The 22,621-nt window shown below is 33.1% G+C and overlaps 3 protein-coding genes across 7 annotated transcripts; 1 reads left to right on the top strand and 2 right to left on the bottom strand.

The window, feature by feature from the left end:
- Positions 1–5: 5 nt before the first annotated feature.
- On the bottom strand, positions 6–10,069 carry LOC126921713 (histone-lysine N-methyltransferase, H3 lysine-79 specific). 4 transcript variants are annotated; one of them, XR_007712524.1, is made up of 12 exons: positions 9,439–10,069; positions 8,360–8,539; positions 7,960–8,286; positions 7,601–7,868; positions 6,854–7,529; positions 6,299–6,770; positions 5,569–6,192; positions 5,080–5,507; positions 4,762–4,995; positions 4,431–4,678; positions 3,722–3,870; positions 2,725–2,866 (listed from the first exon to the last, which is right to left on the bottom strand). XR_007712524.1 is itself a non-coding variant. In XM_050733489.1 (11 exons), exons 1-11 carry the CDS (start codon positions 9,514–9,516, stop codon positions 2,406–2,408), a joined length of 3,966 nt encoding a protein of 1,321 aa, XP_050589446.1. In that variant the 5' UTR covers positions 9,517–10,069; the 3' UTR covers positions 6–2,405. The 4 variants fall into 4 exon arrangements, 3 of the variants coding, with proteins under 3 accessions (XP_050589446.1, XP_050589445.1, XP_050589447.1); XM_050733489.1 differs by lacking the exon at positions 3,722–3,870 and having other exon boundaries at positions 6–2,866; positions 4,431–4,648; XM_050733488.1 differs by lacking the exon at positions 3,722–3,870 and having other exon boundaries at positions 6–2,866.
- A 26-nt stretch (positions 10,070–10,095) lies between these two features.
- Positions 10,096–13,086, top strand: LOC126921753 (bifunctional arginine demethylase and lysyl-hydroxylase PSR). The gene is made up of 7 exons (XM_050733602.1): positions 10,096–10,772; positions 10,851–10,945; positions 11,415–11,620; positions 11,691–11,973; positions 12,114–12,469; positions 12,561–12,793; positions 12,924–13,086. Exons 2-7 carry the CDS (start codon positions 10,873–10,875, stop codon positions 12,949–12,951), a joined length of 1,179 nt encoding a protein of 392 aa, XP_050589559.1. The 5' UTR covers positions 10,096–10,772; positions 10,851–10,872; the 3' UTR covers positions 12,952–13,086.
- Positions 12,847–22,496, bottom strand: LOC126921706 (kinesin-like protein KIF21A). 2 transcript variants are annotated; one of them, XM_050733465.1, is made up of 16 exons: positions 22,348–22,496; positions 20,720–21,104; positions 20,132–20,578; positions 19,946–20,054; positions 19,643–19,846; positions 19,237–19,538; positions 18,889–19,132; positions 17,905–18,806; positions 17,494–17,840; positions 17,231–17,419; positions 17,039–17,158; positions 15,796–15,964; positions 15,632–15,737; positions 14,973–15,527; positions 14,616–14,883; positions 12,847–13,587 (listed from the first exon to the last, which is right to left on the bottom strand). In XM_050733465.1, the coding sequence occupies exons 1-16, from the start codon at positions 22,380–22,382 to the stop codon at positions 13,509–13,511; spliced, it is 4,461 nt and encodes a 1,486-aa protein (XP_050589422.1). In that variant the 5' UTR covers positions 22,383–22,496; the 3' UTR covers positions 12,847–13,508. The 2 variants fall into 2 exon arrangements, with proteins under 2 accessions (XP_050589422.1, XP_050589423.1); XM_050733466.1 differs by having other exon boundaries at positions 12,847–14,406.
- Between the last annotated feature and the right edge of the window lie 125 nt (positions 22,497–22,621).

The following is a 22,621-nucleotide window of genomic DNA, read 5'->3' on the forward strand; positions in this document are numbered from 1 at the left end:
ATAAATTAAGATAAAAATGTGGTATATTTCAATGCATTGGTTACTCGATGTACAAAACAGATACTGTATGAAATATAATCTGTTCAGGTAGAACTTTGTACTTTGTTGCATTATATCTACAGATACTGTTTACATCTGTTTCTCGGTTCTATAAAATCGTATTATGATCATTTCTCGTGTATATATGTATATTTCAACCATTGTTCGCTCACGCAGCAAATCAATGAATTACCCTAACAAACTTACTAACGTGTCCTTTCGTTTACAACAAAAGTGTGTATTATTGCATAGATAACAATTAACATAATCAGGCAACATCGTAATAAATTTCTTTTACCCCCATTGATATACGCTTAAAAATGCATTTACCATTCTATACTGTTTTTCTCTCTTACTACCTCAACAAAATGGTAACAATACAACATCGGTATTATTTTCATTTTATCACCATTCCTTAAGTTTCGTTTTGTTCTTCTTCTTTTATTACTGCAGTGATAAATCACGCAAATGGAAGGTAGGAATGAAAGAGAAAATATGCTTGTTACAAAAACCTTAGTATTAAAATATTTCAATAGAAACAATAAATAATAATAATGATCAATAATAAAATTAAAGAAGTTTTTCGGCAGTGTATATAACATGCTAAACTTGGCAGGTGCCTACATCGTTATTTAATTATATCGTACTAATGTATAAGAGGATTATTAAATAATTTGATAACTAATTACAATCATGTACGAGGAGTGGTTGATTTTCTTCTAAACTCCCTTTTGTTTTCTTTTTTCTTACATTTCAATTGTTGACAGTTATTCGGTTGTTTCTTTCTCTCGTTTTTACAAACTTTCTGCTATATTTACGACACAATGACTAAAAATTCTTTTATACAATGTAGATGCGCGTAATTTTTAAAAGGTACGTCGCATTTTATTTACAAATTGAATCTCGTATTCACCAGCGAGATTATTTCAAGTCTGATCAAACTCTGCTGGGAAAATTTCTTTATTTAAACTCTCGTGGAGAGGTCGTTCTTTGGATTATTTTGCACAATCTTAAAAATCAGTGGCTAAATTTGTGCCAAAAAAAGAAACAAAAACAAAAAAGAAAGACGAGTTAGATTTAACTTCCGGTTAGTGAAATGACTATTTTTCGCTGTCTGTCGTCATATTCATTTATGAGCAACAGTGAACACTTCGATAACTGCATCCTCCGGAAACAATTGGGGGATACAGAGCTGCGTATAAAATATGCAGCGAATATTTGCTACGAACACACATAGGTTTTGGTAGCTTCTTTTCTTCCCTTTTTGTGAGCTAATTACGTTAGCTACGACGCCCATAATATATGGTAGATTTTTTACACAGCACTTTTCTTTAACTTACTACATTTTATATGTGATAGTCACATACCATAATTATAGACGAATCCATTTACAAATTGTTTAACTTTTCCTTTTCTTTTTTTTACGGAATATAATCTCTATGGTATTAGCATATATTTTATGAAGGCAAACACATTCTCACCGTATGTCCATATATCAAATCGACAATGATTATCTTCTAAATTGTTTTTTTTTTCTTTCATTAAAAATGTAGTAGTTAATATTAACTTCAAATGCTTATCAGTGAGTAATGTATAACAGCGTCTTTGACGTTCTTCGGTACTTTACGTTTTAATATACGCGTGCGTATATAGCTAAATATTAAATAGATTTTACTATCGAAATGTAGCATTCCGAAAAAATTTCATAGTTCTTTTAACCTTGTGATCAAGGTCTCCGTTAAATAAATAAATATTTGGATGAAACTTATAAAAGGCAAATTATAGAACATCTCACTTCACTGAGTCATTTCTTATTCTTTAGTCCAAAGGAAAAAAATAATTAAAGAAGGAAAATTTTTAAGTCGAATACAAGTACCACGACTTCTAGCTGAATCACAAGAAGTGTCTTATACTGCAACAATATACATGTATGTTCCAAATAATTTAGAATTGTCTTAAACGCTATATTACGAAGAGTAAAAAGGAAAGCAGAAAATAATATTTCTACTATGAAATGAAATAATACACGAATAAAACTCTATTTATCTGAATCCACGTAGAAACAAACAGTTCAGTTCAACTGCAGTTATGCAGTTCACTGACTCTTCCTATTACCTACGATTTCATTTAAATAATATGACTCCAGACTCATGGATAAATAGAACGTAAATAAAACTCGGATACATAAAATCGCTAACTAAAGCTTCGTTGCAAAGATGGTGTTCGATAAATGGAGTTTTATTGCATCTGTAACTAAAGAAATATAGACTTGCATTCAACTTATTTCTGTCAATCAAACCATAAGGTACAACCCGTCAAAAAGCTTAACATACTAACTTATGAAGACACGCTATATAAAAAATTGATTAAGATTGTTCGTCATTCGAAGGCCATTGTCCTGAATGATTCCAATCCCAATCTTTGCCTTTAGGACGAAACTTACTGGTACTCCCAGAGTTATTCCAATCTCTATGAAAAAACTTTTTCTTAAAATGATGTCGTTCCGGATCTGGATGACGTTGATATTTTAGAGGCACCGAAGATGTGCTACTGCTACTACTGCTGTTACTGCTCGTACTACTACTGTTGGAGGGATTCGGTGGGCGAGGACTGGTCGGTGAAGGTGTACGTGGAGGTCCCAGTGCTTCATCTGGCGACGGAATCACCGGTGGAGGTCCCGTCACCGTGCTGTCCGATCCTAAACCACTGTCAGGACTTGTATTTACTCCCTCTGTAGATCTTCTTCGCTTATCCAACTCCGTCGATGCAAATGCAACCAGTCTATCAAATCCAGAACTGATACGATCTTGCCAATCCGCTTCTCCGTCTGTCAAAATGAACTCCACTTAGATACACTGCTTACACGCTCTAAGACGGTACAACGTATTTTCATAAAAATAAGCCAATAACCCTTTTCAATAATTGTACAGTAAGGTATATTTGTATAATTGTAATTGTTACTTTGTCATTCCTTATATGCATTATGCACATACGTGTTAAATCATAGTTATTGTGTAATAAAATGATTCTATTGGTAAAATAGTATATTATCTGTATTGTGTATGGAGATAGTAAATATTATTTTAAAGATAGTGTATAAGAAGCAGTACTGCTTGAAATATAGTTGTCAATAGAGATAAATGCTACGATATAAATGTTCATCATATAGTTAGTAAATGTCATTTGTTTTATTTTTGTTATGCAAATAAAAAATAAAATATGTGCGATATTTATCATGTACAGTACCTTGTAAAATCCACTTCATCTTTTCTTGTACAACGCATATAACTACTCAATGAAAGAAACACTACATTAATCGCATTTTATATATTATGCTATCATGCAGAAAAGCATGCACCAAAAATTAAAAAAACCCATCAACTAAAGATACAGTATTTTTATATAAATCTAACATGCTCCATCTGTTCTTAAGTTCCTTGTTATGCATAAGTAGGCTGTAAATTCTGAAATAACCTTTATTATTGTTTTTACCAAAAAAATTTCTTGAGTCTGGCTTATTTTCATGGAAAATTTATTATATTATATAGATAATATGTCTAATATTTATATAGTATAAAAAATATATAAGAAATCTAAAAATCTAAATCTGCATTTTATCGAATGGCTGTAATAACACTAATATAAAAAAGGAATTTTGGACAACTCCTGTGGGATAACTCACCAGCAACCACGAACCAACCCACAGGCAGCCGTACTTTTTGATTTCTCCCTCTGAATGTGTCTCAATCTCTAATAAAACAAGCTTCAAGGGTTGTGAGTGAGATTGAGTATGTGACAGACAGATCTAACCAACAAACAGCTACAGTGCATCTAACAAATACAGCAAACAACAACAAAAATAAATATAAATAAAGATCAAGTACCAGCTCCATAAGATAAGGGAAACCATAGACAATGATTGTAAACCATTAGTGCATAAAAAACTAATAAAAGGTGCATAGCGGAGACTAATACGATAGTGTCTTAAAAAAGATAAAGCAAGGTGTTTAGAGTATAGGTTCTGTATAGTAAAGATTTAGAGTATTGATGAGTAGAGCAAATACACTTTGTGTATAGTAAAGTCAAAATGCTAATTGTGGAATGTAAAAGCGAAATATTTGCATTAATTTCAAGATATTTTTTTCTATTCCGTTGCTGGATTGGTAACTTGTATTGCTATTTTATATTGCTGTGATCACATCGTAAAAATTAGTTTTTAGTATTTAGAAATATTTCAAGATTTCAAATATACTCATATTTTTTCTTACAGCCAGTGTGAAAAGCATATTTTAAAACTTGGATATATACATTCCAAAGCATTTCCTACTCTAGTACTTTGAAAGAATGCATAATAGAAGGAGTAAAATTGAAATATAGGACGTTCTGCTCACCGTCATCGCCAATACCATTTCGTTGTCTCTGCGTTGTCATTTGGGGCTCATCGACTAGCGGCGTGGACGTATTAGAATGTGGTTCCACGAGAGGACTCAATGGCGCTCCGCTTGTGCTTACTGATGATACCACTGCCTCCGTTTTTAGTGACATCGAAGGTTGTGATTGACAAATAGCTGTCACCATACCATTTGTTGTTGTACTGCCATTGTTGCTACTAGTTGCATATCGAGGATATGGTTGAAATCTATTATAACGGGAATGTACGGGTCAAATCACTTTTCCTAACACAAAGGAAAGGAAAAGTAAAACTAAATAAAATTCTAATACCTTCTATTTGTAGTCAGTATTGGCTCAGTTTTTGTGTTGTGATTATTTAAAATACGAGCATGTAAAGATGCAGCTAGTCCTTCTACTGGCAAAAGCTCGCCGGTTGATGTTGCCTGTGATGTATGTAATGACGGTGGCGGATGGGCCTGTGTGAGTGACTGAGAAGGATTGTCAGAGAAATACGATTCATGATAAGGTTTGATATCTGCACGAGGTAACTGGACTGGTGTGTATCTAAATAAGGAAAAATAAATTATAAAATGGAACTTCTAATTTATAAGAACACAATTACTGCTAGATAAGCGTATAATATAATACCTTTGTGGTTGTGCTACTGGAGTAAATAACACAGATGATCTTGAAGTAGTGGTAGGAGTACATGTTGAAATACCAGAAGAAGTTGGAGCGTAACTTGCTACGTGCGCTAGAGTTGATAAGCCAGCATCACCTTCTGCACTAGCTGGTCTACTGATAGGAGAATATACATTTTCTGGCCTTACAATTGCGCTCATATCAACAGCAGCATTTATTATAGATTGGTTGGATATTTCTAGCGTTCTCTCTATTTCTCCACTGACCAAATCACCAATTGTTCTAGTGCCAAGCAATCCATTTCCTCCTGCTACAATACGATTATCATGACTCGATTGCCTCGAGTCGATTATTGGTCTATCAGATGGTGTTAAATGAGAGGAAAGACGTTCTTGAGAGAGGTGTCGACGAAGTGCTAACTTCGCAGGTGAAACCTATGGAAAAATGGTTTACATATTACATAAAATAATTGAGATAAAATTATTATAATATTACCTGTGTATAATCAGGAGTAGAAACATTTTGTGGCAATGTAATACGTTTTCTATCTTGCTCAGTCTGATTTTGTAATTGCACCTGTAGTTGCATTTGTTGTTGCTTATTTCTATTTTGTTGATCTTCATTTAAAACACTCGTAATGATACTCTTTAACCTATCTTCAAAATTTGCAACCCTAGGAGGTTCCTGAGTTCTATTTGTTGTCTCCTTATTATTTATTTGCGATTGTGAGGATGAAATAGATGGTGAAGTAGTAGAAAAACTGAGAGATGCTTGTGGCAGTCTGGTTCTAGAATTAGTACTGGTACTACTATTTTGTCTGTTTAATATTCGACCAGCTTCTATTTGTCTGCCAGTTTCCAAGATCTTTTGCGCCAATATTTCTGGATTATTTTCCTGTATTTTCCCAATATCAGGAACATCAGGCCATTCTTGCGATCTAGAACGTCCTTCTCTATTTTTTCGTGATGATCCGCTCTTTCCATTTTGCTGCTGCTGATGATGTTGACTTTGTAAGTGTTTAGAACCTAGTGCCTCTCTTTGTTGCTGAGCTATTGCAGCAACTTGTTTTTCATTATTTGCTCTTTCCAAAACATTTAGTTCATGTTCCAATTTGGATACCTGTAAATTTATTAGGACTCAATTTATGTATTTAAACATTTGTTTGTATTTAATTGTATAGTATATTTTTTAATAATAAAAATGATGATAAGAACATCCTACCAACCTGACAATGTAATCTTTTACGTTGAGACAAAGTTGCAGAAATTTCTTTCAATATGTAATCCTGAGTAAGTGGTTGTGATGGATTTGATATGCCATTCGTATTTGTGAGACTACTATACTTTTCTTGTAATTCTTGATGTCTAAGCGCAGTTAATCTCGATTGTTCATTTTCCATAGATGCAACCTGGGCCTGTAGCTTACTTGCTTTAGCTTGCAACTGTTTGTGTCTAAGAACTATCTCCTTAGCCTTTGCAAGTAAATCTCCAGGCGATGTCGCATTTATACCTAGCTCGGTCATTCTTGCTTTTAAAAGTGCTACACTATCATCAATTAATACCTTTATTTGTTTTTCTAATTGCGCCGCTCTCGATTGTAACTTTGAATTTCTTTCTCTTTCTTTTGCAATATCTGTATTGACTGACACTCTGTACGAAGGAGTTCTCATTGATTCTAACATGAGCATAAATTGGTCCCTGCGTACGAAAATGTATTTGTATAAAGAAATACGTATACAAGCAGCATACATATGTGTATATTTTACAGAAAGCAAAGATACCTGTACAAGTCCAAAAGTATTTGTAATGCGTACGGAGTGGCGGACGGAGCAGGTGGTATACTAAGTTCTTCATGCACAGAGGTGGAATGTGACTGTAATGAAAGTGATAATGAAGACAGTTGTTGATCCACACAACCAGGCGCGGGCGGTGGTTTCTTTCCCAAAGCTTGCGGAGATGTACTCAGTAATGTTTGACTATGCAGTAAGTCCAAACCAGAAATATTAATTGCTTTCTTGGGCTTTGATTTCTTTACGCCTCTTCCCCTCTGTCTGCCTCTAGCCGGGGGTCTTATACTACTTGATTTCCTACTTATTTTTCTACGGATCTTAGTTGATTGCCGACGATTTTTAATGTTATTTTCATCTGCATCAGAATCGCTATTTGTTCCTTGTTGCTCCGAATGATTCGGACTTTCTAACTGCCTTGAAAGATCCCGTTTAGCTCTATCACCTCTTTCACCTCTATTTGTAACCTTATTGTTATTGTTGGCAGTGTTATTTATCACAGAATCAGAATTTTCATCGCCACCTTGCTTGTTATTCTTTAAGCGGTGGAAATAACGTTCTAACTTAGTACGATCAATTACATGTAAATAATAAGACACCGGTTTACCAGTCCACGAGACAGAACCCTTTAGTGGTGACATCTCTGATACATGCATTATCGTACCAATATCTGTAAATAAAAAAGATATGTTTGTGACGCTGCACGTATATTGCGTCTTTTATAAAAATATGATACATTACCACTGAGATTTCTATCCGTTATGCGAAAGTTGAGGGGGCAAAATGATTTTGACGATACGATTCGTGCTCCGTCCCGTAAATCAGCAAATCGTTCTTTCAGTTGATGATCCACCGTTGGACCGAATGCAAAATTATTAACAAACACTATCGTAGCTCCAGTAATGCTTTCACGATGTTCATCAGCTAAAAAATCGCCTTTTACCAAACGATATTCACCGCATCTTTTCCCATACCAATTCAACCATTTACGAAAGTTTACTTCCATACTCTAATATTTGACAAAAATAAGACTTGTACAGATAATATTAATTATTAATTCAACAGTACCATCTCTAAAATATCTTAAAGAAGTAATGTACCTGTGCATATCTTGATGGTACATCAGCTCTTTCAACTCCAATACAAATTTTGCATAAAGTTGCTGCAGCCATTTGAAGAACCACTTGTCCAACTCCAGATCCCAAGTCAACAAATACATCATCTTCTGTTACATCAATTTGATCAATCATTTGACACACAAGTTCATAACTTGTTTCTCCATATACTTCTGGTGAAAATGGCTCGTACTGATTTAATTTGTCTGGTTCCACTACTGCTTGATTATATGTTTGCTGAAGTATATGCCTAAGTAAACCTCGACTAGGTCTTTTATTCAATCTTTGAGATGGTAAACTAGTGCCTTTCTCCTATGTCAAATTATGTTCAATTATTACAAATAAATTATGGATTTAATTAAATACAACTAATTATTTTACTTACCAGCTGAACTAAACTATCAATTGCTCTATTAAATTTGTCACATAAATTTTTCATACTTTCATAATCTCTTGTGTCATAATCACATAAAATGTTATTTTCTAATGGTAGCTTTAGATCTGGCAAATCCTCACAAACCCATCTCATTGTTTCAACAACATCAAGTGCACCATCATGACGATCCTATAATTAATTAATAAAATTCATTTGATTCTCTCTCAAATATATAATTTTCATAAACATGTAAAATTCTGTTTTATCTTTTCCTTTTTTAATAAACTTATTCAGTAACTTAAACATAAATATAAAAATATTTTTTATCTGTCAATATTTTCTAACTTTAGAATTTATATCCTAAATATATTTTATAAAATCATATACAAAAGAATGTACAGGAAATAGATGATATATTATATACTAATGAAGATTTATAGCCTGCAATAAGGATGACCTCCTATTTGAGATTTCTTATTGTCATAAATCAGTATCCTTTGATTTATGACTCTAATACAAATATTTTTAAATGTATTTAAACAAATAAATGTCTTTACAAATTAAAGTCAATAAAATAATCATTATAACATCAAAATTATATTACTACATTTGTAATTTAACACAGATAACTTATAATTTATGACAACATCCATATTTCATTATTATCTTTATTTATAATAAAGAAACGATTAACCTACAATAAATAATTTATACAAGGAATTTAAAGGAAACTGTTTTGTTTGGAAAAACCAAAGAATCAATCTTTTCACTACATGTATACGTACACATAGTATACAGTGAACAATTAAGAACCTCATATATAATAACAAATAATTACAAATAATTACACGATGTAGAGAATTCGATAATTAAAAAAACTTTCCGACAGAGTAAAATAAACGTGACAACGAGATGAAATAAAGGTGGGAAAAAATCGCGTCGTGCGGTACATATACCGATCAGCTGAGAGAGTGAGGGATAAAAGACAGGTCACGTACCAGCACTTTATGTATTTCCAACAATATCACGTAGTATTTCCCAGAGATAGAACAATCACAAGTACGTAATTAGGAAGGTCCACTACTCACAGATCCGGATCCGGAGGTGAGGGGCCATTGATAGACGATCGGTTCTGCTCCGGCTGGCGAGTGCAGGCGCAGCTCCATTTTAGCAGGCCCGTCGTCCTCGTCCCCGTCGTCGTCGCCTTCCACTTCTTTAGTAAGTCGTTTCTTTCGAAAGCCCAGCTCAGGATCGTGTGTGACGTAACCACTTGGATTAACCGTTCGGCGGAGGATCGTGGTCGCTCGTCCTCCCCGCACTAGGACACTACCACCACGTAGACGACGCTCGCGGATCCCCCCGCTGCGCGATTACATCGCCGGACATGAAAAGACACGAAGGGCCACCTCCAGCGACAGTCAATCCACAAGGGTAATCGTTAGCTCGAAAGGCAAGCATCCAACATTCGACGAGACGATGGGAAGGACGAAATGGAGCACGCCAAAACGGCCACCGAAAGGAACACGGAACACGAGGCGCACAACAGAAAAACACTGACAGACTATTGTGCTACTCGAGAAACAGCGGTTTGGGGGGGGATGACGACATCAAAACATGGCGTCATGTCTCTTCCTTCTACCGTATCGTGCTCATGCGGCAGCACATCCGGGTGTTCCGCGCTAACTTACTTTACTGCGCATGCGCCTCTAGAACCGTTGAACTTTCGACCGCGGATACAACTTTCTTGTTGTGTTGTTATTATTTCATATTTTTTTTCAATGTCACTTTATTCATTTTACATTTGCAAGGAAATAAACTCAGTGGAGATAAATTTCCGTCAGTTAATGAAATTAATCAGACCACCAGAGCAGATTGTTTTTTATGTTATATATGTATGCTATAATATAAGGAGTTAATAACAAATTGACGATTAGAAAAATTCAGTTTACTGAATAAAGTTTGGGATGTGATATACATATAATGTTTAGGACCGTTATTCCTTTTAGTATATACAATAATGTTTCATTTTAAATAAGAGGATAATCTGTATACATGGTTACGTATATATGAGAGCGAAAGTTACGATATCGATACTTCTAGAAGCGCAATTACATTTACGGGATGACCTATTGATAGAACATGGTATTTGTCACGTAGGCAGTCCACACAAGAATCAGCGCCTCTGTAGATAATGTACAGAACTTTAGTTCTGCTATTTAAGGTCATCATGTTGAGTAGTAAAGTCAAAGATGTATTGGACGGCGTATGTACATTTGAAAAAATTGTGTAACATGAAATCAAAATAAAAAGAACATATACTTAGTAAAATATTAACAAGAAAGTTGTACTAAATGTTCCATATACTTGTGAAAATATCTACCGATGTTTTGATTCACCTTACGGAGCTTATGCGAACTAAAAAGTACAGTTACCATTGAATGACGTGTTGCACATATTTTTTGATTGTAAATTGTAAATATATTAAAACTAGGTTAATTAGGTAACACAATAAACGTGTAGCCATGTCGGACGAATTGAAATTAGATCACCGTGCGAAAAAAAGGATCAAAGAGGTTAAAAGGAAAGCTAGACCAGGTAAACATGTCATAACCTAATTTTATAACCTATACGTTGACGTGATATGGGCGTAAATTACTTTTAACAGACAATTATTCTTGACGAATTATTTTATATTGCTAGTATGACTAGAAGTAATTGAGACACCGTTTGTCTTCTTGTGACGCTCGTCGTTATAAACAGAATTTGGATATGTGATACAAGACCGAACTATCTTTGCCGACCTTGGATGATGTAACTCCAAATTTCCTGAAAGTATTGCGATAATAATATAATATAATGCACTTATACGTAAATAGTTTACCGTTTAAATTGCTGTATAAACATTAAATATAATAAATTATATAGTATCAGTAATATATACAAATCTTAATAAACCTTCATTGTTTACATAATATATTTTATTATTTTTATATTGTTCAAACGTTTCATTCTTTCAAAAATCGTTCTTATTCTTTTCTTTACAATAGTTAAATGTTTTTTCTAGAACTTGGTGATAAGGCTGCTTGGATCCAACATGGCTATAGCAAAAAATTTGAATCGTTTTGGAATTTCATTGATAATGTGGATCGTATCGATGAATCTAAAGTATCTACAGAGGAATTTATAGAAAAATATGAGAAACCTTACAAACCTGTGATAATACAAGGTGTTCAAAATGGTTGGAAAGCCCAATATAAATGGACTATAGAGGTACATGTTTTTTAAATTAATTACAAAATACATTATTATCTACAACTAATAATTTTCTATTAAAATGCAGAGATTAGTAAAAAAATACAGAAATCAAAAGTTTAAATGTGGTGAAGACAATGAAGGATATAGTGTAAAAATGAAAATGAAATATTATGTACGCTATATGCTTAATAATGAAGATGATTCACCTTTATATATCTTTGATAGTTCCTTTGGTGAACATCCTAGACGAAAAAAATTACTAGAGGATTATGTTATTCCTAAATATTTCCGTGATGATTTGTTTCAATATGCTGGAGAACATAGAAGACCGCCATATCGTTGGTTTGTTATGGGACCTGCTAGGTCTGGTAAGTATTTTAATTACATTCATAAAATCATAAAAAATTACAGTAATGATATTACCTGCTTTAAAAGATATCTATATAAATAACTGCTTTATCTAAACAATTATTTTAGACTACGTTATGAATAAGTAATATGAATATAGGTACAGGCATACATATAGATCCATTAGGAACAAGTGCCTGGAATGCACTGATTTCTGGGCATAAAAGGTGGTGTTTATTTCCTACACATACTCCGCGAGAACTTCTTAAGGTATCTGCGGCTGAGGGTGGTAAACAAAGAGATGAGGCTATTACATGGTTTTCTGTTATTTATCCACGTACAAAATTGCCTACCTGGCCACAAGATTGTTTGCCAATAGAGATTTTACAAAATCCTGGTGAAACTGTTTTTGTTCCTGGTGGTTGGTGGCATGTTGTTTTAAATCTTGATGAAACTATAGCAGTTACTCAAAATTTCTGTTCCCGTACGAATTTTCCAGTAGTGTGGCATAAAACAGTAAGAATTTATGTATAAAACAATGAATTCACAATAAAATAATATACATGCTGTATAATAATATACGTATGTTTTAATAATTTTGCTATAGGTACGGGGGAGACCAAAATTATCACGTAAATGGTTAAAAGTACTCAGGGATAAAGAACCAGAATTAGCAGCATTAGCTGAAACTATTGACGTAAAAGAAGATACAGGTGTTGCCAGTGATTCTTCTAGTGGTTCTTCAAGTAGTTCTTCAAGTACTAGTAGTAGTAGTCAATCAGAAGACAGTGCAGATGACAGTGGTCAAGAATCATTGACAACACATAAAAAGAAAAAAAGGTAGGAACTTGTTATTTTATTATATGTAGTTTTCGGATTGAAAGAAAACCACATTTAATATTATTATTAGTCCATTTATTTTTTGTAATTATAAGTATAATAAGACATAATACTGTTTTTAAATTTTTAGAAGAAAACTAAATAACAGCCAACCCTGACAATATCAAGCATATGGGACCTACAGAGACCTCAGACTGTACAGTATTAACCAACAATTGTTTGTACTAAGAATAAATATTATAATTATTACGACCTTCATGTTCATAATAAAATAAATGCTAGATAATACCAAATTTGTTCTTATTAAGTAAATTTGTTTAAATACTATACTTAATTCACGATAATGCACTTAATTTTTGCTGAATCAATTTTTTTAATAATACATCTTTGGACTTCATATTTCTCTATACTATAGAATCGTTTTGTTATTTAAAAATTACATTTATAAATTTTATACATGTGTTAAATGCTTATATTCATTAAGGCAGTACACGCAAAACTTGTTATAAAATATTTAAAGTGTCAAACACATCATACATATATGATCTCAAACATAAAATATCGAAATTAACACATCAGCAGGCAATAGTCAGGTGCATTATCATTACAAATCCTCAAATTAATTATCCATTGTGTTATAAATTAATACAAATTAACAAATAAATAAAAAAATATAATTACAAAATAAATACAACATTTCCAATGAGTGCATGTATTAGCTTTTCAATGAGTTGCTTCTCTGGAAAGTTCTTGCATCTCTCTTATAGTAGCTCCACAGCCTCACTGTTGCATCACTTCACGTCGACATCATATTGCATGCACCATATTGGAGTGTAAATAACATAGAAGCAAAGTAATACAAGAAATTAAATTAAATTTTCATATTCGTTAACTTATACAAGTCGATGATTATGACAAGTATTATTTTCTACTACAACTTCATTCAATCAAACAAATGTTTTACATAGAATACATTCATAACTGCAACCACACTATTAATGACAAATTTTTGCTAAAAACTTGCATAAATACTTTCAAAAAGCAATACACACAGCTTTGATAGAAACGAATGAAAATTGATCAGTAAAAGAAATATGAAATTTTAAAGAAATATCATTAAGTTATTCTTTCATGTTCAATAACTAATCTACCATGTAATATCAATAAACAATTTTACAGAAATTTAAAGCGCATTTCCGATTTTCATTACATTCGATGGTAATTACATGTCAAAGCGTTTGAGGCAGAAAATTAAAGTTACTATTATTTTATGATCTATCTTTTCATTGTATGGAATAATAATTTCGGAACTATAATAAACAAGTATGTAGGTGTGTAAGCAAACGAACTGTTGTCTGTTTTTTTATAAATATTTACCAGCTGAAAAGTTAAAATTTTATCAAATAAAATTCATGGTATGTATTTATGATAAACATGTCCACACACTTTTATAAAACAGCTGAGTGGATAAGCATGCGCATTACCACATCAACAAATTATAAATGCAAAGGAATATTATGCAGCAAAATAGAAAAATAAGTTAAAGGGAAACTGTGGAAATAGACATGGATAATGAGGAATCGGGAATACGCCACAGCTTCACCTCTCCAGAGCTGCAATCAACATTTTAGATGTTATTCCATTCAAGAAAGTTATGTCAAGTACTGAACCCGAGCAAATATTTCAATCTAAAATAATTTATCTAATCAAGTCCTCGAAGTTAATTTAGAATAATGTAAAATTTTTATGTTATTGCAGCTTATATTTCCAATATGCTTCGGGTCAGTTTAGTATGAGCAACAATACAAGAATGCATACTTACTTGCTTGCAGTAAAAACGTGTTGCTGATTAGTTGTTACAGCATTGATAGCAGTACCGTGTGCTCGAACTTCTCCTATTGGAGTACATTCTGCTTGATCCTTTGGTACAGACCAGGCTTTTAACACACCCCCTCTGCATCCAGATATCATTATAGATCCATTATTAATCATACACAAACCCAAGATCCAATCTTTGTGAGCATTATTTAGTGATTGAACTAGTTCCATTCTGCTCAAATCCCATCGTTTAATACACATATCCCTTGATCCTAAAAAAAGTTTATTATAAATTTTAAAAATATCTCGAATGTATTAAAGGTGATAATGATGTTAGAAACCTGATTTTAAAAATACTTGCCAGAAAACAATGTCGATTCGTAAGTTGTCAAACATTGAACACCATCATAATGTGGAGGTGCCAGACTGACCGATTGCCCGGATGCATTTGGTTCAACAAGAGATATCAAATGATCTTTGCTACCTGTTATCACCCTTCCATCATCTGCGACAGCTAAACACATTACTGCGGCCGTATGTGGTGTACTTAATCTTCCAGTGTGTGTTAATTTACGGAGATCCCATACTCTGACTTTATCGCTAGACGCGGTATATAATTCTTGCTCATCTATACTGAGCACTAAATCATTAATGGTTGTTTCACCAACAGGAACTTGAAGTACTCTAGATGGAGTTGATAATGCGAGTGGTCCACTTTGAGCTTGACCAGATGAAAATAAAGTTTTCACGCAGCTGTTTCCTGTACGCAAATCCCAAACTTTTACATATGCTGAAGAAACACTGAATAATAAATTATGCATTGGTGAATATTTCACCGCTACGACGTTATTCGGATGACCACTTAATGTGAGATTCTCAATTCCTGTCCCTAAATCCCATACTTTGACAGTTCGATCTAAAAATTTTATACATAATTAAGGTATAAAGAGTATTAAAGAGAAAAAGAGAGAAATGTAGGATACTTTTAAAGATATTAAATATCTATTTTATGTCTGATACCTTTTGAACCACTGAAGAGTAAATCAGAAGTTACACATATAGTCAGTACTGCTTTGCTATGTCCTTCGGCAACATGAGTGCATTGCAAAACAGCTCGTGGCTGTGTCTGAAAAAAATATATATCATGTACAACCAATAGAATACAGCATTCATACTGTATTTACCTTGCCTTGATATTGAGAAATAATTCCTTTCATAGGTTGTGGATCTGTGGATGTTGGTTGTCTACTTGCAGTTAGTCTAGAGAAAACGTTTTCTTCTCGACTATTGAACCGTCGGTATGTAGTCGGAGATCCAGGAGGTGATGACACATCTGTATGTGCTACTTGTTCCCTAGTTGAGGGTTTGTTATGTTAGCGTGTTAGTTAGCCGGAAATCTTGTCAATTTTAATCCGAGGTAAGCTATATTGGCTCAATACAATATGGATCATGCAAGTGCATTATTATAAGATATAATTATACATTGATTTTAATATAATTAGTAACAGTGTTGCTGAATTATAAGTATATGAATCTGTATAACATTAAATATATTACAGTATAAGAAAATATTACACATTGATACTTGGAAAATAAAAACTGTAATAATAAATGGTTAATTTATGAGAAAACTGTAATTAATGCACATCATGATTCATTACAGAAAATGTTTAAAGAAATTTAAACAAAAAACAAAAAAAAGAATGATCCACCAAGGGGCTTTTTAAAAGTATTTTCATAGAACAGTGTACCTTAAGTGTTTGTGCTTTTATTTATTAATTGTCATGTATACAAAATAGCTGCTTACATATATACAAATTCATGATCCTTTTGCGAAACAATGTGTTTTATACAAATAGAAAATTTTGCGACATTTATACATATTTATATTAGAGAGAGATAGAAATGTATATAATACATTGAACAAATTGTTTGGCATTAAAACAATCTTAATAAGGTACCTGTAGTAAGAACAATAAATAAAATGTTATTATTACCAAATTTCCCGAAAACTAACGAATTTTCAAATGCATTTCGTATGAGATATAAAATTTTGTACAAATTGTATCTTCTTGTCTAATATAACAATTTGTATGTTAGTAATCTTATTTTGTAAATTATTAACGTAAACAAAATGTGAAAAAAAAATATAGAATCAAAAGAAATAATTTTTAATAAAGTCAATTCCCTTAATACATACTTTCTTGTGTTTATAACAAAAGAAATTATGTCACTGGTACACCTTTTCTGGCTATAGTTCAAACAAAATTAAAATCTCATGATAAAAATATTAATAAATGTACTTGTCGAGAATGATACAGATTTTTTTAAGAAAAAAAATTAACCAGTAGTGCATGAAACAAGGCGTCAAGACAAAGATATACAAAGAATATAAAAATTAGGACGTGCTGCAGGATTATCACTCACATGGAGCCTCCACCAGGATGAAGCGGTCGTCGCAGCGGCCTTGGCGATGTACTATCACGTCGACTTAGAGTCGGGGATCCACCACTTATGCTACCATGACTTCTGGTTAAAACCAATCCTCTTACGAAAGAAAAATGTTCATTTTATATTTCACATTACATGATTAAGTTATTGGAGAATAACTGTACTTACTTTAAACTACCAGGTGCACTAGGCACCCTCGTAAGTGGATGATTATGACTTTGATTTTGTTCTTCTGTCTTTAAATTATCTGGATTAGCTTGAACTCCATAAAGGAGCTCTTGAGGTTGTGTAGTCCTTCTGCGTACTTTATTATTACGTTGTTTTTCCTCTCCAACAATAACTTGAGTGTAATTTTCACTAATATTTCAAATTAAATAAATATTACTAATAGATATTGCTAAGAGGTATTAAAAAAATAGTGTATGACTTACTTATCTGGTGATGAACTCCTAGAACTAGGTGGACTATAATTCATAGTACTATGATTATTCGTAAGCGATAAAAGATCTCTGTCTCGCAACACGTGCTCCAACAATTGATGTTGCACATCACTTTCTTGCGCAACTTGATTTAGTCTTGATTCCATGTCTCTGACTTCAAGCTGCTTTTGTGCAGCCATGCAACTTTGCTCGACAGTAAAAGCTAGCATTCTTTGTAATAAATACTGAGCCTCATCTACCGACTGAATCGTTGATATAAGAGCTTCAACACCAGGTTCCCCTTCGCCTTCACCATCTCCCATTTCCATCATATCACGTTGACATTCAGAGATACTATCCTGTAAAAAATAACTTGAAGAACAAAGCAACATTAATTTGGCTAATATAAGAAAAAAAAGTTACCTGTAGATAGCTAATTTTACTTCTCACATTATCAATTTCTTCATCTATGTCGATTGTGTCACCTCTCGAACTTTCTATAACATTTCTGTGTTTTTGAAGCTTTTCAAGTTCTCTACCTAGTTCTTCTCGTTCTTGAAGAAGTCTTTCCATTTCTCTCTCCGTTTCTGCAGCTGCCTGCTTAGCCAATGCTTGCTTAGCAATGGTTCTTTCAAATGTTTGCCACCTTTGTTTTAATGCTTTTGGGTTAATTGGTTTAGGAGGTGCTCTACCGGCAGCCTTTTGGCTTAGACCTCTGTCTCGTTTTCTTAACGCTGAAACTTCTTCTTGTTTGCGTCTAAGAACTACTTCTTTCATTCTTTTATCTGCCTCAAGCGTTCGAATCGTATTTGCATTCTTCCTACTTTCCTTACGCAATTGTGCTATTTCTCTATTACGTCTCAACTCATTTTCTTTATGTCTCTGTGCTTCTTCACGCATTTTATTCAGAAGTTTTACTTTTGCTCGCTTCATCTCTGCCAGTTCATTTCGAAGCCCTCTTAACCTGTTTTCATTCTGAGATTGACTCTTAAGTAGCCTCGCATGTTCCTTCTTTGCAGATTGCAAAAGTCGTACTTCTTTTTGCATAGCAGAAAGTTTCTTTTCATATTCATCGCGTAATTTTTTCACTTTTTCTGTTGGTGGTATTGGTTGTTGTTGTAATGATTGCAACACCTTATCTCTTTCTTCTTGAGTATTTCTGATTCGAGCCTGTAATTGAGCAAGTTTATCTTCGTAATGTTGCTTCATAGTTTGTAAACGCCGTTGAGAAAGTTCAAGTTCTTGTATTAGTCGTTGTTTTACATCAATATCTGACGTTAAAGCTTCCAATTCACGACCCATAGCTGCCTCTTCTTCGTCTTCTTCTACAAAATATTATATTATATATAATTATATATTATCTAAATTATATATATAATTATGATATATATATATATATATATATACCTTTTCTATCGGAATCATCATCCGAATCATCTTCGCTTACAGAATCTTGCCCAGCTTCTGTATCATCACCTTCTGTTTCATCTCCTGTTTTCCCAACAATATTGGAAGTATGTCCATGCTGTTCCTTTAATGCAGTTAATGTTTCGATTTCTTTTTGTAGTTCTTTCTTAGCATCATTTAATACTGATGTAGAGTCACTATGAAATATGTATCCAGAGTCACCATAGGGGTTGGCAGCATTAACCTGTATGAATTGAAACACCATTAGAAAATCAATTGCTACATAGGTCAATAACATATGTATCTGCTATTACTATATGCCTTACCATTATGTATGTGCTATTATACCTGTATTTGACGTTTCTTCAATTGCTGATACATAGCTTCTGCTTCTAAAAGACGAGCTCTTAATTCTTCTATTTCTTGCAAATATCCTTGTATTAAACTCGTCACTTCAGGATTTTCACCTGTTGATGACAACCATTGACCGGTATCTTTTTCTGCCTGCAGAAGAACATTCTTTGCTGTCAATGCTTCAACTGTTTCTGAAAGGGCTTTTACTCTAGTACGAAGACTCTGTAATTCACTGTTCAACATTTGATTTTCATGCCAAGCATCGTTTATACCATCTTCACCAACAACTCTTTTTCCTAATAAAAAATAAATAACAAATTAAAATTTTAACTTTTCATAATAAATTTGATATGTTATAAAAACCAATTCTCCATATCCATATAATATTTTATACATTTACCTTGCCTATATTCCATTAATTCTAATTGAAGCTGCTGTATTTCTCTTCTAAGAGAAGCAATTGTTCTTGAACTCTTATCTTGATTAATTGTAACTTTATTCTTTATGTTCCTTGCTCTGTTTGCATACTTCAGAGTACTTAAAGTTTCCATAAAATCTCTATCACTTGGTGATACACAGGCTATCATAACAGTTTGACTGTTACCTACAACCATTGTACATAAATTAATACAATTAGAATTGATAAATTAATACAATTAGAATAAAAGTATGTATTTTATAAATATATTTATGATTCTATTACCTCCTAGTGAATCTTGAAGTAGCCTTGTTAGCTTTGAATCTCTGTATGGTACATGCAAAGCTCTTTTTGTCTTATCACCAAGTGCAGAAATTACATTACCTAGAGCCAACTATAATACAAAAAATAATTGTTCTGATGGTGATTACAATATTGTGTAGTTCTCCTATAAAATTATCAATACATTACCAATCCACAATTTATAGAAATCCCTTCTTTTGCTCTATCTCCAGTAGCACCAGTTCTTTTTAGCCTTTCTGATCCAGCTAAATCTACAAAATGAAATTTTGCAGTTAAAGTTTCAAATTCACCAGCAGGTTCAGAGCCACTTGTATCAACATCAGCATCTGGATCTTCAACTTTTACATATCTTTGCTGCTTTATATATAGTGTAAATATTGCATGTGATCTTGATGACTGGGTATTCATTTGGGTAGATCCAGTTGTACGTGACAATGCTCCTAATCTTAAATACTCTAATGCTTCCTCTGGACTAGTAACAATTCGTGGTTCCACTCCAGCTAAATGAATATTGCCTGAGGGATCTTCATGAATACGAGCACCACCCCTAGGACCACCAGGTCCTAGTAAATCTTTCAAGTCCTCATTATACAATTCCAAAAATTGTGCAGTAACCTATTATAACACATAAAGAAAACAATTTATATAGAAGAAACATTTTATCTTATGAAATATTAAATTTCACTCATAAGTAGAATAATTTATTTCAGTGAAGTAATATGGATTTAGAATTGTATACAAAATTTCTTTGTAAACCTTAAATTCCGGAGGCATTTGTGCACGTTCTCTAGCCTGCTGTTGTTTTTCCGCAATACCATTGAACAGGTGTCTAATAGCTCTTGGAATAATTCCAACTACAGCTTCACCTACTTCCACATCAAATCCAGTACCCATAGTATATGTTTTACCAGATCCAGTTTGACCATATGCAAGAACAGTTGCATTATATCCATCTAATGCACCTTCTACCAAACGTGCAACACATGTTTCATGAATTGTGCTTTGTCCAACACCAGTATCAAAAACATAATCATATGTAAAGGCCTTGTCTGGTCCAAGAAAGACTTGGGGTTCTCCTGGAGGTACTTGAGTACAAATTCTACACATGTCAATTACTTCACGTGCTACTTGAGGCCTTATTCTGTGATTAATAACAATAAATTATGAATTACCGAAATTTCTTAATATTTCGATAGAAGAAAATTAAATATTAAAGATTAAATACGAATATAAACAATGAATATAAAAAGAAAAAGTACAAGTGATTTTTATTTTTCATATATAAATTACGTTTAATCAATTCGTATTCGTATTCATATATAATGTATTACGTTGTAGTCACATTTAATGTGTTATAATCAACATCATCGTACACAACGTATCAGCTGTTACTGTAATAAAAATCCCGCGCGATGGTAAGAAGAAATATATACAACAAAATGCACGAAGAATGCAGCTAAAGAACAATTTGAAAATATTCAAATAAGGAGAGGACCAGATGGATAAAGGTAGGAATGACTAATACAAACAATTCGAAATCGAATAAGTTATGAAGAAACGAAGAAAATATGGTGGGGGAGGAAAAATTCATTCATCAGAAATCGAGATGCATGTTCGTCGTTCGTTATACAACCGGTAATAAAGCCTACGACCTACGCATCTAATTCTTTAAAAGGAGATATTATGCGATTAAAATACGCAATGCAGTACTGCGTAAAAAAGAATGCTGACGGCATTTCAATTATAAAATAACTTCATCGAAAAATAACAGGGACATTTGGAAGATAAAGACGAAAAATATTAATGACAAATATCGCATTTACATATCGTTATGTGTTTATTAATAAAATAAATAATTTTAAAGAAGTGAGTAAAAAAATTAAGGATGTTAAGAAACATATGAATATGTCGATAGTTAATTCGTGCAACTGTTTTAGTAAGGATATTCGGAGAAATTTGTAATCATGTTGAAACGGTCTAAATAGAGGAATTTTCTAAAATCGTGAAAGTGTAACAGGAATCAATGCCTTTCGCAATTCTAATTATTGGATTCGTAACAATGGATCCCAAGTGAAAGAAAAAATACATATCTATAGTAATAGATAAGATACACCGGGAAAGAATATATAATGACAATACGCGTAAATCACGGAAACATTGGAAAAGTACAGCATTTTTTACAGCAAAATTTTTACGTTTTGAATTCGAATAATACCTCCCGCGAATCTTACAGTTATTATTAACTGTATCACATCGGTGATATAAGCTGTCACCGCGTATGTCGTTTTAGTAGCTTAGTTTGCGACAATGTAGCCTACTTGACAGAATGTCTTGCACAAAAACAATTTGATGAATTGATGTTTTAATAGAAAACCTGGACTTACCGTACGGCAACGCGTACACTTGTATCATCAGACATCTCGATATTAAATATTGTGCAACTCTTTAGGATGTGAAAGCAGAAAGAATAAAATCTCACTGGAGAAATCAACGAGAAATTGGTGCGATTAGGCCGAAACTATTAGGCGACGGGGCTATAATTTTTCGATACGCAGATATACTGAATGCGCACGCGTTATTAGATGCGGCGACCGTGAAAATTCCGCATTTTTCGTCGTGGACGCGCGCACAGACAATTGTGAAATCCACTCAAACATT

This window comes from Bombus affinis, chromosome 11 (genome assembly GCF_024516045.1).
Source record: "Bombus affinis isolate iyBomAffi1 chromosome 11, iyBomAffi1.2, whole genome shotgun sequence".
NCBI classification, from domain to species: domain Eukaryota; kingdom Metazoa; phylum Arthropoda; class Insecta; order Hymenoptera; family Apidae; genus Bombus; species Bombus affinis.

Excerpts from the sequence above, each read along its gene's own strand:
- LOC126921706 (XM_050733465.1), bottom strand. The coding sequence starts at position 22,382 with ATGTCTGATGATACAAGTGTACGCGTTGCCGTACG. Across the intron at positions 19,847-19,945 it reads ACTTCAAGATTCACTAGGAG|GTAACAGTCAAACTGTTATG; the intron begins GTAATAGAATCA and ends CAATGGTTGTAG. Across the intron at positions 14,884-14,972 it reads CGAATCGACATTGTTTTCTG|GATCAAGGGATATGTGTATT; the intron begins GCAAGTATTTTT and ends AACTTTTTTTAG.
- LOC126921713 (XM_050733488.1), bottom strand. The coding sequence starts at position 9,516 with ATGGAGCTGCGCCTGCACTCGCCAGCCGGAGCAGAACCGATCGTCTAT. Across the intron at positions 8,540-9,438 it reads TCACCTCCGGATCCGGATCT|GATCGTCATGATGGTGCACT; the intron begins GTGAGTAGTGGA and ends AATTAATTATAG. Across the intron at positions 6,771-6,853 it reads ATACTTTTGGACTTGTACAG|GGACCAATTTATGCTCATGT; the intron begins GTATCTTTGCTT and ends TTTCGTACGCAG.
- LOC126921753 (XM_050733602.1), top strand. The coding sequence starts at position 10,873 with ATGTCGGACGAATTGAAATTAGATCACCGTGCGAAAAAAAGGATCAAA. Across the intron at positions 10,946-11,414 it reads TAAAAGGAAAGCTAGACCAG|AACTTGGTGATAAGGCTGCT; the intron begins GTAAACATGTCA and ends TGTTTTTTCTAG. Across the intron at positions 11,974-12,113 it reads TATGGGACCTGCTAGGTCTG|GTACAGGCATACATATAGAT; the intron begins GTAAGTATTTTA and ends ATATGAATATAG.